The sequence below is a fragment of the Gorilla gorilla genome, chromosome 1 (assembly GCF_029281585.2).
Source record: "Gorilla gorilla gorilla isolate KB3781 chromosome 1, NHGRI_mGorGor1-v2.1_pri, whole genome shotgun sequence".
Taxonomy (NCBI): Eukaryota; Metazoa; Chordata; class Mammalia; order Primates; family Hominidae; genus Gorilla; species Gorilla gorilla.
The window spans coordinates 197,317,514-197,335,584 of record NC_073224.2 but is presented as its reverse complement, the minus strand read 5'-3'; the positions used below and the strand labels follow the sequence as shown (position 1 = coordinate 197,335,584).

The following is an 18,071-nucleotide window of genomic DNA, read 5'->3' as shown; positions in this document are numbered from 1 at the left end:
CTATGGAAAGGATTGTCAACTATGGAAGAGAACCCTGATAGAGAGAGAAGTCTGGAAGGATTGCACTGTTGAAGATGCCATCATTGTTTTTGTTTGTTTTGATTTTTGTCATTTTTAGTTTATGTGGCAAGTGACAGGCACGGACATGCCATCATTGTTATAGAAAAAGCTGTGAAAGCCATCAAGTCTGGCCGGGCGCGGTGGCTCACGCCTGTGATCCCAGCACTTTGGGAGGCCGAGGCGGGCGGATCACGAGGTCAGGAGATCGAGACCACCCTGGCTAACACGGTGAAACCCGTCTCTAGTAAAAATACAAAAAAAAAATTAGCCGGGCGTGGCGGTGGGCGCCTGGATAGTCCCAGCTACTCGGGAGGCTGAGGCGGGAGAATGGCGTGAACCCGGGAGGCGGAGCTTGCCGTGAGCTGAGATCGCGCCACTGCCCTCCAGCCTGGGCGACAGACGGAGCGCGACTCCGTCTCTCCGTCTCAAAAAAAAAAAAAAAAAAAGATATGAATCTTGGAGAAATTCAAGAGCAAATAGACACCACATCCAGAGGAGGAATTACCATAAGACAACTTGATGGAGATTAGCACTTTCAAACCAGTGCCACATGATGAGGAAGAAAACAGAAAAAGCAGTACTAGAAAACAAATTGACCTTAGACAATCTGGCAGAAGGATTCCAAATATTCAAGACTGCTTTTGACAAATTTTACAATATGGACATTTCTATATGATACAGACTCTGAAACTAACACAAACAATGAAAGAAGGATTGGTACCGTATAGAAATATTTTTAGGGAAATGAAAAAGCAAAAAAGTCAAATTACAGTGTATTTCTGTAAAGTTATACTGAGTGTGCCTGCCTTTCCTGCCTTCCCTCCCACCTTCTCCACCTCTTCCAGCTCTGCCACCCCTGAGATAACAAGACCAATTTCTCCTCTTCTCCTCCTCCTCAACCTACTCAACATGAAGACAATGAGGATGAAAAATTTTGTGATGATCCACTTCTACTTAATGAATAGTAAATATATTTTCTCTACCTTATGGTTTTCTTAATAAAATTTTTATTTTCTCTAGCTTACTTTATTGCAAGAGTACAATACATGATACACATACAAAATATGTGTTAACTGCTTATGTTGTTGATAAGGCCTCTAGTTAACAGTAGGCTGTTAGTAATTTGGTGGGGAGTCAAAAAAATCATAATGCAGATTTTCAACTGTGTGGGGGGTCAGTGCCCCTAACTCTCATGTTGTTCAGGGGTTAGGGGCACTGATTAGTGTAACTCCCTACAAATACATTCCTGCATATAGTCCTAGAGTTTTTGCCAATTTAAGTTGGCAAAATCTTGCCATTCTTTCAATATGGCAGTCCCAAAGTCAGTCCCTACACTTAACCCCAACTCACCATGGTGTGCTGGGATCCAACTGTAGTTACAGGATTGGAGACAACGAGAAGTGGTGGTGGTATAGAGGTGGGCCTCGAGGACTATAGGCATCCCCTTACAAGGTAAGTGCCTTGGGTGAAATCAATACAGAATCTTCAAACTTAATCTCCTTAGACAGGAGTGGAGGGAGTGCTTGTGATGGCAAGAGAGGCACTGTAATTCTCAGGTTTCCACGCATTCCCAAAGCCTGTTTCTCACATAAGAGACCTAGCAAGCCTGTGAAATCAATTAGTGCTGTAATTCTGCAGTCCACTTGATATTTGGGATTTGGTTTTTGGATATATTGGTCTTCTGACTACAAGAGAGAAATTATTTTAGGACACTCATAGAAGGTCTGTGGTTCTCAGACAATGCCTTGTTCCGGTAATTAAATCCCCAAGTGGGACATTTTCTTCTAAGCTCAGTAACATGATCAGATGTGGCTAGCCCACCTCACAATCCTTGTAGTCCTCAATTCCATTATAACATTTTTTATACCACTCATATGATCTTCCAAAGTACTTCATTACCAGCAACTATAAGTGATAATCAATTCTTTTGCCATAGATTGCTAGAACTAGTGACAAGACTATATCACCTTCAAAGCTAGCCAAGTCAGATAACCAATCCCAAATTCCTAATTTTGAGTTTCTCATCACTTCAGTCACTTCTAGAACCAAATATTAATTGAAGAGAACAGCTTTCACTTTATATACTTTAAGCTGGGAGATTTTTTGTTTTTTTGTTTTGTTGTGTTTTGTTTTGTTTTGAGACAGAGTCTGGCTCTATCATCCAGGCTGGAGTGTGGTGGCATGATCTCAGCTCACTGCAACCTCTGCCTCCTAGGCTCAAGCCATTCTCCTACTTCATCCTCCCAAGTAGCTGGGACTATAGGCACACACCACCACACCTGGCAAATTTTTATATTTTTTTGTAGATATGGGGTTTTACCATATTGCCCAGCCTGGTCTCAAACTCCTGAGCTCAAGCAATATGCCTGCCTCAGCCTCCCAAAGTCCTGGGATTATGGGTGTGAGCCATCACACCCGGCCTTGGAAGATTTTTAATAAAGGGAATTAGATGCTTACAAAATTATTGGGAAGGCTGAGAAAGCAGAAGGCAAGGGGAAATAGTTGCTGACTTTCAGAAAATCTGGAAGTACAGGAATCCCGTGAAGCTACTATGATCTCAGAAGCAGGAGTGACTATAAGCTTTTTTTTTTTTTTTTTTTACCAGAAAGACTTTGCATTTCTTCAACATCATACCTTTGTCAGGTCAGAGTTCTCATTATTTTTCAATGTTTTTCAGCATGTCAAAAGCAACCAGGAATTGTCGGAGAAGCTATCTAAGCTTCAGCAAGAGAAGGAAGCTCTACGTGAAGAATATTTGCGATTGTTGAAGCTGCTTAATGTCCATGTGAGGTAAACAAAGACAAGTTCTCTTTGGAAGAAAACTATGTAGAGTAGTTATTTCTTGCTGAGCAGGCTCTAGGGCTAAATGGTGGGCTGCTCACTGAAGCAACCTTTCAAGAGGGCCATCATAAAATTCCTGTGTTTCCAAAAGTGCTATCCACAGGGCTTTTCCTAGGGAGATATGGGGCCTAATTTCTTCTCAAGAGAGGGAAGGAGAAGGGAATTACCATTCATTGACCTTTGATGGTATTGAACTTGTTTTTCCCCAAATACACCCTTCTCACTTGCCTTCACACTTTTTTTCACCTCACATACTTTCCTCAGCCTGAACCACCCGCTCCTCATTTAAAGAGCTTTTTTATTTTTTATTTTAGAGAATTGACACAGAATATTACTAACATGTATATTATATAGATGTTATATATAATGATATACCTATTACATATATGATACTTATATACTCTCTCTTTCTATACATACATACATACAAACATATATACATATATGTATATCAGGCAAATACCATTGTCCAAAGGTAAAATGACATTTGGTTTTTAGGCAGTTAATTTTTTTTTCATTTTACATATAATGAAACAACATTGCAAAAAAAAATTATTTTTTCAGATAGGATCTCACTCTGTCACCCAGGCTGGAGTGGAGTGTCACGATCACAACTCACTGCAGCCTCAACCTCCTGGGCTCAAGTGATCCTCCCACCTCAGTCTCCTGAGTAGATGGGACTGCAGTCATGTGCAGGCTCACCCAGCTCACTTTTTAATTTTTTTATAGAGACAGGGGTCTCACTATGTTGCCTCAAGTGATCCTCCTTCCTTGGCCTCCCAAAATGCTGGGATTATAGGCAGGCATAAGCCACTGTGCACAGTGCAATTTTTTTTTGTAATTATTTATGGCACACCTCTCAGTGTAAAATTTTTGAATGAAACAAAACTTATGCAGACATTCTCCCAAGTTCACTCCTAGTGTCTTGTCAATAAACATAATTTTATGGTTTTATTATAGCTTTCATAAAAGTTTTATACTGTCTTTCTCTTAATATCATATAAGTATTGTGCTTTGTTGCTATAGTCTTCAAATTTGCTATTTCCATAAAACTTAATATTTCATGAAGTTGATATGCCCTTGCACTAACAGCAGCAGTTAAACAGGGTACAACTGCTAACAGACTAACAGAACCTACAATTACAGTGCTAACAAATGTATACCTTATTTCAGGAATAGGATATCAAATAGAAACAGCATTAGAGGAAGAATATGCATTAGAGCCCATGTGTGTTTCACAGCAAGGGGGCCAGAGAAGTCAGGCAGCAGCTGCAATGTTGTTCACTCTGTGAGGGTCGTGGCTGGATGCACTTCCTCCCTAAGATCAAGAACCACTCATGTGTGCATTGACCACCTCACAACCAGGGAGCCCAAAACCAAGTCTCAGCTGAGATTTTATTAAATACTTTTTATATTCTGTTGTTCACATAAGCATATTCCTGCCATGTAACCTGTTTCAAGAGCAGAGACTTCTTGCGGGTCTCAATGAGACCAGGTGCAAATCATCATTATCACTGTTATGAATAAACAATGCTGATAAACTGGTACAAACTGCCATGAAACTACTTGGACCTGAGGTTATGAAGCCACACTATTTTAATCGTTATATTTCCCTTTGTCATATGCTTGACCAACAGTCAGTGCCAAACAGGCACTTTAGCAAAACAGTTTAGGTTAATCCTAGACCTGCTGGAATTAACTCTCACAACATAATCCTAATTTGGTTAAGAATTACTCACTGGTCTGATGATTGAATATTTTTATTCAAAACAGTGCTGAAAAAAATCATTTTAGTATTATATTTTTCATTTTTAAATTTATTTTTATAGAACTATAGATCTTAAAATGTATTGACAAACATTCCAAAATATCCTACTATTACCGGAAAGGGGTCCTGAACCCAGACCCTAACAGAGGGTTCTTGGAAATCATGCAAGAAAGAATTCGGGGCAAATCTAAAAAGTAAAGTAAAAGCAAACTTACTAAGGGAGTAAAGAAATAAAAAAATGTCTGCTCTATAGACAGAGGCTGCCCCGAGGGCTGCTGGTTGGCTATTTTTATGGTTATTTCTTGATTGTAAATATGGGGTGGATTATTCACGTGCTTTATTTTATTTTATTTTAGTTTTTTGAGGCGGAAACTCGCTCTGTCACCCAGGCTGGAGTGCAGTGGCAGGATCTCGACTCACTGCAAGCTCCGCCTCCCAGGTTCACGCCATTCTCCTGGCTCAGCCTCCAGAGTAGCTGGGACCACAGGCGGCCACTGCCACGCCCGGCTAATTTTTTTTTGTATTTTTAGTAGAGACGGGGTTTCACCGTGTTAGCCAGGATGGTCTCCATCTTCTGACGTGATCCACCCGCCTCGGCCTCCCAAAGTGCTGGGATTACAGGCGTGAGCCACCGCGCCCGGCCTATTCATGTGCTTTCTGGGAAGGGGACAGGAATTTTTCCAGAACTGAGGGTTCCTCTTTTTTTTAGTCTATATAGGGTAATTTCCAGATGTTGCCATGGCATTAGTAAACTGTCATGGCGCTGATGGAAGTGTCTTTTATCATGCTAATACATTATAATTAGCATATAATGAGGAGTGAGGACGACCAGAGGTCACTTTCATTGCCATATTGGTTTTGGCTGGTTTTGGCTGGCTTCTTTACTGTATCCTGTTTTATCACAGGGATCTTTGTGACCTGTATCTTGTGCCGACTTCCTATCTCATCCTGTGATTAAGAATGCCTAACTCATGGGAATGCAGCGCAGCAGGTCTCATTCTCATTTTACCCAGCCGTTATTCAACATGGAGTTGCTCTGGTTCAAATGCCTCTGACACTACCAAATTTTTCTGCCTTCATTATATAAGAGTAGCAATTTTACCACATCCTCGTTAGCATTGAGTACTTCTATTGATGGGGGAGAGAGGTTCTGATGAAATTTTCCCCAATATTCTTTTTTTTTTTTTTTTTGAGATGGAGTCTCGCTCTGCCGCCCAGGCTGGAGTGCAGTGGCCCCATCTCGGCTCACTGCAAGCTCCACCTCCTGGGTTCACGCCATTCTCCTGCCTCAGCCTCCCGAGTAGCTGGGACTACAGGCGCCCGCCATTACGCCTGGCTAATTTTTTGTATTTTTATTACAGACAGGGTTTCACCGTGTTAGCCAGGATGGTCTCGATCTCCTGACCTCGTGATCCACCCGCCTTGGCCTCCCAAAGTGCTGGGATTACAGGCGTGAGCCACCGCACCTGGCCAATATTCTTTAATTGAGATATAATTTGCATATAATAAATGCAAAGATTTTTAAATGTACAATTGGATAAGTTTTGACAAATGTTTGTGCCCATTTTACCACCACCCCAATGAAGATACAGAACAGGGCCAGGCGCAGTGGCTTATGCCTGTAATCCCAGCACTTTGGGAGGCTGAGGCCGGCAAATTACATGAGCTCAGGAGTTCAAGACCAGGCCAGGCAACATGGTGAAACCCTGTCCCTACCAAAAATACAAAAATTAGCTAGGCATGGTGGTGCACATCTGTGGTCCCAGCTACTCGGGAGGCTGAGGCAAGAGGACCACTTGAGCCCAGGAGGCAGATATTGCAGTGAGCCAAGATCATGCCACTGCACCCTAGCCTGAATGACAGAGTAAGACTCCATCTCGAAAAAAAAAAAGATACAGAATATTTCTACTGTCCTTTAAAAGTTCTCTATGACCTGTTTGCAGTTGATCTGCACCTACTGCTTCTCCCATCTCCCTCCAAGTAGCCACTGTTCTGATTTCTGCCTGTCCTAGAATTTCTTCTAAATGGAATTATACTACATGTAATTGTAACCATAATAGGTTTGTTGCCCAATGCACACAGCAAGTCAATACACCAAGCCATTGGGTTGCAGCAGAGAAAGAGGTTTAATCGTACAGTCATCAAATGAGGAGATGGGAGGAAACCTCAAATCCATCTCCTTGAGGAACTTAGGTTTAGGGTTTTTAAGGATTTTGGATTGGGCCAAAATGTGAAGATGGTTGATAGGTCAAAGAGTCCAGGGTGAAGTCATAGGACAGGGAGATGAAGTAGCTATATTCTCATGCTGATGCTGTTCCTCTCTGGGGGTTTTCAAACTGGTTGCTGGAATTTGTGTCTGAAAAACATCTTAAGCAACTCCTTTGGTTTGTTTGTTTGTTTTTTGAGACAGGATCTCACTCTCTTGCCCAGACTCTGGAGTGCAGTGGCCCGATCTTGGCTCACCGCAACCTCCACCTCCCAGGCTCAAGCGATTCTCCTGCCTCAGCCTCCCGAGTAGCTGGGATTACAGGCGCACGCCACTACTGCCCGGCTAATTTTTATATTTTTAATAGAGATGGGGTTTCACCATGTTGGCTAGGCTGGTCTTGAGCTCCTGACCTCAAATGATCCACCCGCCTCAGCCTCCTGTAATCCCTGCTGGGATTACAGGTGTGAGCCACCGCGCCCGGCCAAGCAATTCTTAAAAAATACCCTGCGATTCTAAATGTTAGAGGTCCTGTCTGTAGGAACAATGGGGATGCAAATGATCAGTATCTAATGCTGTGTGACTTTTAGCAACAAGGAAGTGGACCAAAGTGAAGCCTGATTAATGCTTTATTATAATTATATTGCTGTCCAGAACCCAGCATGTACTTCCTGTCAACCTTGTTGGGGCAGCTTCATACTCTTTTGTGTCTGACTTCTTTTGTTCAACATATTCTATTATTTTTAAGAGCACTTATAGACAGAAATTACTTGTGATTTTATTTTGAACTTGTTTTTTGTTTTTTTGGTTTTTTTTTTTGAGATGGAGTCTCGCTCTGTCACCTAGGCTGGAGTGCAGTGGCACAATCTCTGCTCACTGCAACCTCCGCCTTCTGGGTTCAAGCGATTCTCCTGCCTCAGCCTCCCGAGTAGCTGGGACTACAGGTGCGTGCCACCACACCCAGCTAATTTTTGTATTTTTAGTAGAGGCAGGGTTTCGCCATATTGGCCAAGCTGGTCTCGAACTCCTGACCTCAGACGATCCACTCGCCTTGGCCTCCCAAAGTGCTGGGATTACAGGCATGAGCCACTGTGCCTGGCCTATTTTGAATTTCTTTGATGGCTAGTGAGGCTGAATGTTTTTCCACATTATTTGTACACAGCCTTTTAGGGTGGTGGATTCTGACCCCGCTGCACATGCCTGGGCTCCAACATAGAAGAATAAAATAAAAACCTGTGGGCATAGGGTCTGTGGATCAATACTTTTCTAAAAGCATCCTTGTGTGATTCTAATGTGCATCCGAGGTTGAAAACTATATTTAGGAAAGAAAATGGAAGGAATTAATTGAAACTCTACCTTTATTTTTGTTTTCATTTCCCTGATCCCAGTCCTGACTTTCACAGGCAATGGTTATTTTTTACGTTTTCTCTACCACTTTTCCAGAGGAACAATTCCCTTGCTTTTTTCAAATCAAAGTATAGACAACCTGGTTTTACTTAAACACAAGCTAAAAGTTGTTCCTAAATTTTAGAACATAAATATTGTGTCGCCTCATAACATTAATAGTTAACAAAGCCAAAAATAAGCATAGAAAATCTACATGTTCTTCAGGCAAGGTAGCCAACAGGACTTCAGACCGAACCAATAGCAGTGACAAATAGCCAGCAATGACAAGGGAATCTCTAAGTTCTCACCAGCTGTACTGCATCAACATGCTTTCCAAACCGTGTGTAACATTACGGAGAGTATCCTAAATTTCAAATAATAGGAGACTAATTAGGTAAAGTATAATACAGTCACTTAATAGGACATAATACAGCAGTAAAGGATGATGGCTGTGAATATTAGATAACAATGTGGGAAAATGCTTATAATGTAATAAGTGAAAAGAGCATACGATAAACATTTTGATGCAGACAATGTTTAAACAAAAGATGTTTATAAAAGGAATTAGAAGGAAATACAATATCATAGTACTGGTCATATTGGGAGTTGGGGATTTTCCCAAACTTTCTGTAATTAATTCTTTTAAATAATAAATTGGTCTGGCATGGTGGCTCACACCTGTAATCCCAGCACTTTCAGAGGCCAAGGCAGGAGGATCACTTGAACCCAGGAGTTCAAAACCAGCCTAGGGAACGAAGTGAGATCTCGTCTCTACCAAAAAAAAAATTTTTTTAAGGAATAAATTTATTTTTTTAATTACCCAAATGGCAGAATAAGAGAGCAGCTGTCTGGCATAAGAAGTTAGAGACTGGGGTTTTAATATTCCAGTATAGGATAGGTGAAAGAAATTCCAGAAGTGTAACACCCAGTGGGTTCTACTTGTCCATTGCCTAGACAGAGCTGATTTATCAAGACAGGGGAATTGCAAGACAGAAAGAGATTAATTCATGCAGAGTCAGCTGTATGGGAGACGAGAGTTTTATTACTCAAATCAGTCTCCCCAAAAATTTGATGATTGGGGTTTTTAAGGAAAATTTGGTGGGTAGGAGTTTAGAAAGTGGGGAGTGTTGATTGATCAGGTCGAAGACTAAATCACAGAAAGTTGAAGCTGTCCTCTTGCACTGAGTCAGTTCCTGGGTGGGGGCCACAAGACCACATGAACCAGTTTATCCATCTAGGTGTCATCAGCTGGTGCACCTCAACACAGGGTCTGCAAAATATCTCAAGCACTGATTTCAGGTTTACAACAGTGACTCCTAAACCACAATTTCTAATCTTGTGGCTCATTTGTTAGTCCTGCAAAGGCAGTCTAGTCCCCAGGCAAGAAGGGGGTTTGTTTTGGGAAAGGGCTGTTATCAAGTTTGTTTTGAAGTTAAACTATAAACTAAGTTTCTCCCAAAGTTAGTTGGGCCTACACCTAGGAATGAACAAGAACAGCTTGGAGGTTAGAAGTAAGATGGAGTTAGTTAGGTCAGATCTCTTTCACTATTATAATTTCTTCAGTTATAATTTTTGCAAAAACAGTTCCAGAAGTACATGTTGTATTATAAATGATGTCAAAACATCAGAGCAACTGTGAACAGCTGGGAAACCCAGAGGATGACAGGTATACTGCTGGATCTTACATCTCTGAAGCTATAGACTGGAGGATGTTGAAAACCAGTGATATCTTTTTTTTTTTTTTTTTGAGATGGAGTTTTGCTCTTGTTGCCCAGGCTGGAGTGCAGTGGTGCCATCTCAGCTCACCGCAACCTCCGCCTCCCAGGTTCAAGCAATTCTTCTGCCTCAGCCTCCCGAGGAGCTGGGATTACAGGCATGTGCCACCACGCCCAGCTAATTTTGTATTTTTAATAGAGACGGGGTTTCTCCATGTTGGTCAGGCTGGTCTGGAACTCCCGACCTCAGGTGATCCACCTGCTTCGGCCTCCCAAAGTGGTGGGATTACAAGCGTGAGCCATCATGCCTGGCTGAAAACCAGTGATATCTTTTACCAAACGTTCCTAGCAGAAAGGAGAATGAGAACAGTTATGAAGTGTACCTTTCTGTAAAGAATACCTCCTTATAAAGAACCTAAGTCACAGCTGTGGTAATTGTGAACACAGTCTGCAAAAGTACATGCCTATATTATGTAGTGGGTGCTGATGGTGGCTCAATGGATCAAAAGCCTAGGCTCCCTCTATCTTGTTTTTGCTTCACCATCTTTAACATGTTTCCCTTATCCACATAGTTCAAAATAATTCACTACCATATCCACATATCAGGCAGTAAGAAAGAAAGACGGGAAGGCAAGGGCATTCCATTTTCCTTTAAGGCACACTACTTCCATTCATATTCTGTTGGCCAGAACTTACTTACATGGCCTCATTTAACTGCAATAACTCATCCTATGCTGAGTAATATTCTGTTGGCCAGAACTTACATGGCCTCATATAACTGCAAGGAAAGCCAGAAAATGTAGTTCCTATGCTGAGTAAACCAGTGCCCAGCAAAAAAAATCGGGGTATATAATGTAGAAGAAGGAGAAGTTGGATTGGGTACAACCCCAGCAGTCAATCACTCCAGCATGCACTGACAAGCAAGCTATATCTAGCTTTGTATACATGCCTCTGGCCTACAGGAAGCCAAACTGTTCAGTTTGGTATCTGGCTAAATTAATCTCTTCAGGGAAAAACATGCAAAGTGATTCTTTTATGTACACTTAACAAATAGGAGAAAGAGGAATACTATTTTGGAAAATGGAGGAGTCCTGCAAAAACGCATTTAAGGGTAAGACATAACTTAGCAGGGGCCAAGGGAAAACTTCTCCTTTACCCGCTGAAGTTTCACTGAAAAATCAACTGACAAAAGGCAGATAAATAGGAGAAATAGTATGCAAATCTATTAATGTGTGTGTGGGAGAACCACAGAAAGATTACCCCAGTCTCCAATGAGGTATAGAAGCTTATACACCATCTTGAGATTACAGAAAGAATGGGGGCTTAGATCATGGCAAAACAGGTTAAGGGAAGGGGAGAAGAGGAGGCCTCCGTGGCAAAGGTGGTCTTGTTATATAGATGAAACCTCATAGGTATTATAGCAGCCCTCAGAGAGAATAGATGGTCAATATCGCTCACGCCTTTAAAGGTTTCAGACTCTCAGTGAATCTTTCCTAGATCTGACAAGGGAAGGAAGGCCCTCAGAGAAAGCCTGGCTGAACGTATTCTCTATAGATGCAAATCCCCACCCCCCATCCACCTGCTCCCATGAAAGACAACTTTTCAACTGTTCTTGTATTTCCAGCCATTCTGAATAGGTATCCTGAAATATATCAAGGAAATATACTTTGGAGTGAAATATTTTCATTTCCTTCAACTTACAAGGATATAGGACTCCCTTGGAGTAGTTCTTCCATACCAGTTTAACTAAAATTAGCATCTAGATAAGTCTGCTTTGTTCTTCCAATCCCTTCTGGTTGTACAAAATGAAGTATATCTCATCAGGAGAAATCAGGGATATCTGTTTGCCTACTTTTGTTAGTATTATAGCAGTAGGGTATGATGGGAAGATCATAGGCTCTGGGGTCAGATTCTTCTCTTTAGAATAACTTCTTTTAAATAACTTCTCAGGAGCTAAATGATAAAAACCTATGAACACAAAGAGGGAAACAACAGATGCTGAGGTCTACTTGAGGAGTAGGGGAAGAGAGAGAGGAGTAGAAAAGAACTATTGGGTACTGGGCTCAATACCTGGGTGATGAAATAATATGTGCAATAAACTCCTGTGGCACGTTTTGACCTGTGTAATAAACCTTCACATGTGCCCCCAAACCTAAAATGAAATGTAAAAAAACAAGCTTTTATAAAACTAGAAAACACCAGTAACCTTGAACCATACAATATTTGAGGAAGAGCTGCCCGCAGGGAAGTTCAAACAAGAGTGTGGGGAAATACCTACAGACCTCGCTGGCTCAAGATCTCAAATAAATCAGGCAGAGCACAGTTATTCAAAGTATGTGGGACAATATGAGGGGCAAAAAAAAAAAAAAAAAGTAACTTGTCTGTCAGGAATCTCCAAGACTCCCCTCAGGTTTGATGACTCCCTAGAATGAAGTGCAAAACTCAGAAAAACAGCTATGGTTATGGTTTATTACAGTGAAAGGATACAGATTAAAATCAGCTAAGGAAAAAGGCACACAGCTCACAGATCTCAAGAAAAGAGTTACTTATGTTACCCATCTATTACAAAGGATATTACAAATGATACAGATGAACAGCCAGGTGGAAGAGATGAACAGAGCACATCATCCCTTCCCATGAAGGGGCTTGGAGTTTCTATACCCTCTCTGGGTGCACCACCCTCCAGGAACCTGTGTTCAGCTATTTGGAAGTCCCCCAAACCCAGTCCTTTCGGGCTTTTTTGAAAGTTTCATGAGGTAGCCATTGTCAACCTAAAGGGAAGAAGCTGAGGCAAAATTAATGTAAGTAGAGAATTTATTTGATCCAGGCTTAGGGATTACAACCCAGAGCATAGATTCAAATTGCCCTGAATATACAATCTGATTAGCAGAAGTTACAAGTGGATTTTTAAACAAAAATTTTATTTTTAATTTTTATAGGTACATAGTAGGTGTGTGTATTTATGCAGTACATGAGATGTTTTGATACAGGCATGCAATGAGTAATAATCACATCGTGGAGAATGGGGTACTCATCCCCTCAAGCATTTGCATTACAAATAATATGATTATACTTTTTTGGTTTTTCTCTTTTCTTTTTTCTTTTTTTTTTTCAGGGTCTTGCTTTGTTGCCCAGGCTGGGAGTGCAGTGGCGCAATCTCAGCTCACTGCAGCCTTGACCTCCTGGGCTCAAGTGATCCTTCCACTTCAGCCTCCACAGTAGCTGGGACTGCAGGCATGTGCCACCACACCTGGCTAATTTTCTTTATTTTATTTTATTTATTTATTTATTTATTTTTTTTTTGAGATGGACTCTCGCTCTGTGGCCTAGGCTGGAGTGCAATGGCGTGATCTCTGCTCACTGCAAGCTCCGCCTCCCAGGTTCACTCCATTCTCCTGCCTCAGCCTCCGCAGTAGCTAGGACTACAGGCGCCTGCCACCACGCAGGCTAATTTTTTGTATTTTTAATAGAGACAGGGTTTCACTGTGTTAGCCAGGATGGTCGCGATCTCCTGACTTTGTGATCCGCCCACCTCGGCCTCCCAAAGTGCTGGGATTACAGGCGTGAGCCACCGTGCCCGGCCTAATTTTGTTTATGTTTGTAGAGTCAAGGTCTTACTATGTTGCCCAGGCTGGTCTCGAACCTGTGTGCTCAAGCGATTCTCCTGCCTCAGCCTCCCAAAGTGCTGGGATTACAGGTGTGAGCCACTGCAACTGGTCTGTTTCTTTAGTTATTTTTAAATGTACAATCTAAAAAAATGTACAATTATTGACTATAGTCTTATTCATTCTTTATTTTTTATAGTTAAAGAATTTTTTTTTATAGTCATACCCATTAACCATCCCCACCTCCCCTAATTTCCCCACTACTCTTCCCAGTCTCTGGTAACCATCTTGTACTCTCTATCTCCATGAGTTGAATTGTTTTGATTTTTAGATCCCACAAATAAATGAGAACATGTGATGTTTGTCTTTCTGTGCATGGCTTACTTCACTTAGCATAATGACCTCCAGTTCCATCCCTGTATTGCAAATGACAGGATCTCATTCTTTTTTATGGCTGAATAGTATTCCATTATGTATAAGTACCATATTTTCTTTATCCAATCATCTGTTGGTGGACATTTAGGTTGCTTGCCAATATTGGCTATTGTGAACAGTGCTGCAACAAACATGGGAGTGCAGATATCTCTTCGATATACTGATTTCCTTTCTTTTGGATATATACTCAGCAGCGGGATTGCTCAAATATATGATAGCTCAATTTTTAGGTTTTATTGTTTTTTGTTTTTGAAACAGTCTTGCACCGTCTTTCTCACTGCAACCTCTACCTCCCAGGTTCAAGCAATTCTTCTGCTTCAGCCTCCTGAGTAGCTGGGATTACAGGCGTACTTATGCCCCACCGCACCTGGCTTTTTTTTTTTTCTTTGTATTTTTAGTAGAGATGGGGTTTCACCATGTTGGCCAGGCTGCTCTTGAACTCCTGAAGTGATCCGCCCGCCTTGGCCTCCCAAAGTGCTAGGATTACAGGCATGGGCCACTACGATGCCCAGCCTCAATTTTTAGTTCTTTGAGGGACCCTCAAGATGTTCTCCATAGTGGTTGTACTAATTTACATTCCCATTAATAGTGTACGAGGGTTCCCTTTTCTCCACATCCTCCTCAGCATTTGTCATTGCCTGTCTTTTGCATAAAAGCCATTTTAACTGGGGTGCGATGACCTCTCATTGTAGTTTTGATTTGCATTTCTCTGATAATCAATGATGTTGAGCACCTTTTCATATGCCTGTTTGCCATTTGTATGTTTTCTTTTCAGAAATGTCTATTCAAATATTTTGACCATTTTAAAATCAGATTATTGGATTTTTTCCTACATAGTTGTTTGAGTTCCTTATATATTCTGGTTATTAAACCCTTGTCAGATGGGTATTTTGCAAATATTTTCCCTATTCCATGGGTTGTCACTTCACTTTGTTGATTGTTTCCTTTGCTGTGCAGAAGATTTTTTTTAACTTGATGTGATTCCATTTGTCCATTTTTGCTTTGGTTGCCTGCACTTGTGGGGTATTACTCAAGAAATTTTCGCACAGACCAATATCCTGGAGAATTTCCCCAGTGTTTTCTTATAGTACTCTTAAACTTTGAGGTCTTAGATTTAAGTCCTTAATCCATTTTGATTTGATTTTTGTATATAGTGAGAGATAGGGATCTAGTTTTATTCTTCTGCATATGGACATCCAGTTTTCCCAGCACCATTTATTGAAGCGACTATCTTTTCCCTGGTGTATGTTCTTGGCACCTTTGTCAAAAATGAGTTCACTGTAGGTGTGTGGATTTGTTTCTGGGTTCTCTATTCTGTTCTATTGGTCTATGTGTCTATTTTTATGCCAGTACTATACCATTTTGGTTATCATAGCTCTGTGTATAATTTGAAGGCACGTAATGTGATTTCTCCAGTTTTGTTCTTTATGCTTAGGATATCTTTGGCTATTCTGGGTCCTTTGTGGTTTCATATAAATTTTAGGATAGTTTTTTCTATTTCTGTGAAGAATGTCATTGGTATTTTGGTAGGGATTGCATTGAATCTGTAGATTGCTTTTGGTAATATGGACATTTTAACAATATTGATTCTTCCAATCCAAGAACATGGAATATCTTTCTATTCTTTGGTGTCCTTCAATTTCTTTCATTAGTGTTTTATAGTTTTCAGTATAGAGATCTTTCACTTTGTTGGTTAAGCTAATTCCTAGGTATTTAATTTTATGTCTGGCTATTATAAATGGAATCGCTTTTTAATTTCTTTTTCAGATTGTTCCCTGTTGGCATATAAAAATGCTACTGATTTTTGTATGTTGATTTTCTATTCTGCAACTTTACTGAATTTGTTTATGAGTTCTAGTACTTCTTTAGTGGAGTCTTTAGGTTTTTCCAAATATAAAATTATATCATCTGCAAACAAGAATAATTTGGCTTCTTATAAATTTGTTTCTTATAAAATTGTTTCTTCTGTCCCCAGTTTCTTGAGAGTTTTTATCATGAAAGGATGTTGAATTTTATCAAATGCTTTTCCAGCATCAGTTGAAATAATCATATGGTTTTTGTCCTGTTGATATGATGTATCACATCATTTGTCATTCTGTTGATATAATGTATCACATTGATTGATTTGTGTATGTTGAACCATCCTTGCATCCCAGGGATAAATCCCACATGGTCATGATGATCTTTTTAATGTATTGTTGAATTCCATTTGCTAGGTTTTTCATTTGTTTGTTTTGAGACAGGGTCTCACCCTGTCACCCAGACTGGAGTGCAGTGGTGTGATCTTGGCTTACTGCAAACTCCACCTTCCAGGCCCAAGCAATCCTCCCACCTCAGCCTCCTGAGTAGCTGAGACCACAGGCATACCCCATGATGCCCAACTAATTTTTAATTTTTTGTAGAGATGGAGTCTTGCTATGTTATCCAAGCTGGCCTTGAACTCCTGGGGTCAAGCTATCCTCCTGCCTCAGCTTTCCAAAGTGTTGGGATTGCAGACATGAGTCCACTGCATACAGCTGGTTTGCTACTATTTTGTTAAGGATTTTTGTGTCAATATTCATCAGTGATAGTGGCCTGCAGTTTTCTTTTTTGTATGTGTCTTTGTCTGGTTTTGGTATTAGGATAACACTGGCCTTGTAGAATGAGTTTGAAAAGATTTCCTTCTCCTCTATTTTTCAAAATAGTTTGAGTAGGATTGGTATTATTTCTTTAAGTGTTTCGTAGAATTCAGCAGTGAAGCCATTGGGTTCTGGCCTTTTCTTTACTGGGGGACTTTTTTTTATGGCTTTGATTTCCTTATTTGTTATTGGTCTGCTCAGGTTTTAGATTTTTTCATGGTTCAATCTTTGTTATGTTGTATGTGTTTAGGAGTTTGTTCATTTCTTCTAGGTTTTCCAATTTACTGAATTTAGTTGCTCATAATAGCCACTAACGATACTTTGAATTTCTGTGGTATTAGTTGTAATATCTCATTTTTTGTCCCTGATTTTATTTATTTGGATCTTCTCTTTTTCTTAGCCTGCTAAAGGTTTGTTGATTTTAACTTTTCAAAAAAACAACTTTTTGTTTCATTGATCTTTTGTATTGTTTTCTTCATTTCGATTTCATTTATCTCTGCTCTGATCTTTATGATTTCTTTTCTTCTACTAATTTGGGATTTCATTTGCTCTTGTTTCTCTAGTTCTTTAAGATGCATCATTAGATTGTTTATTTGCAGTTTTTTTTTTATGTAGGCACTTACAGCTATAAACTTACTGCTTTTGCTGTATCCCATAGGTTTTGGTATGTTGTGTTTCCATTATCATTCGTTTCAATAAATTTTTCAATTTCCTTCTTAATTTTTTCATTGGCCCACTGGTCATTCAGGAGCATATTGTTTAATTTCCATGTATTTGTATAGTTTCCAAAATTCCTCTTGTTATTTATTTCTAGTTTTATTCCAATATGGTCGGAGAAGATGCTTGATATTATTTCAGTTTTTTTAATGTTTTAGTACTTGTTTTGTGACCTGATGGTTTATCTTTGAGAATGATACATATACTGAGGAGAAGAAGGTGTATTCTACAGCCATTGGATGAAATGTTCTGTAAATATCTATTAGGTCCATTTGGTCTATAATGCAGATTATATCCAATGTTTCTTTGTTGATTTTCTGTCTGGAAAATCTGTCCAATACTGAAAGTGAGGTGTTGAAGTCTCCCTCTATTACTGTATTGGGATCTGTCTCTCTCATTAGCTCTAATAATACTCCCTATATATATCTGGGTGCTCCAGTGTTGGGCATGTATATGTATTTACAATTGTTATATCCTCTTGCTAAATTGACCCCTTTATTATTATATAATGACCTTTTTGTCTTTTCTTATAGTTTTTGTTTCAAAATCTATTTTGTCTGATATAAGTATAGCTACTTCTGCTCTTTTTTGGTTTCCATTGTCATGGAATATCCTTTTCCATCCCTTTGTTTCCAGTCTATTTGTATCTTTATAGGTAAAATGTCCTTTTTGTAGGAAATGGATCATTGGGTCTTGCTTTTTAATCCATTCAGCCAGTCT

General features: G+C 40.0%; 1 protein-coding gene across 8 annotated transcripts in view; it reads left to right on the top strand.

Moving 5' to 3' along the window:
• The window catches only part of CCDC30 (coiled-coil domain containing 30), a 193,284-nt gene that overhangs the window by 144,704 nt on the left and 30,509 nt on the right, over window positions 1–18,071 (top strand). For all 8 annotated transcript variants that reach the window (XM_019016687.3, XM_055393012.2, XM_055393031.2 and 5 more), the window contains one exon: window positions 2,738–2,850. In XM_019016687.3, coding sequence (XP_018872232.1) covers window positions 2,738–2,850 — 113 coding nt within the window. The remainder of the gene's footprint in view (window positions 1–2,737; window positions 2,851–18,071) is intronic.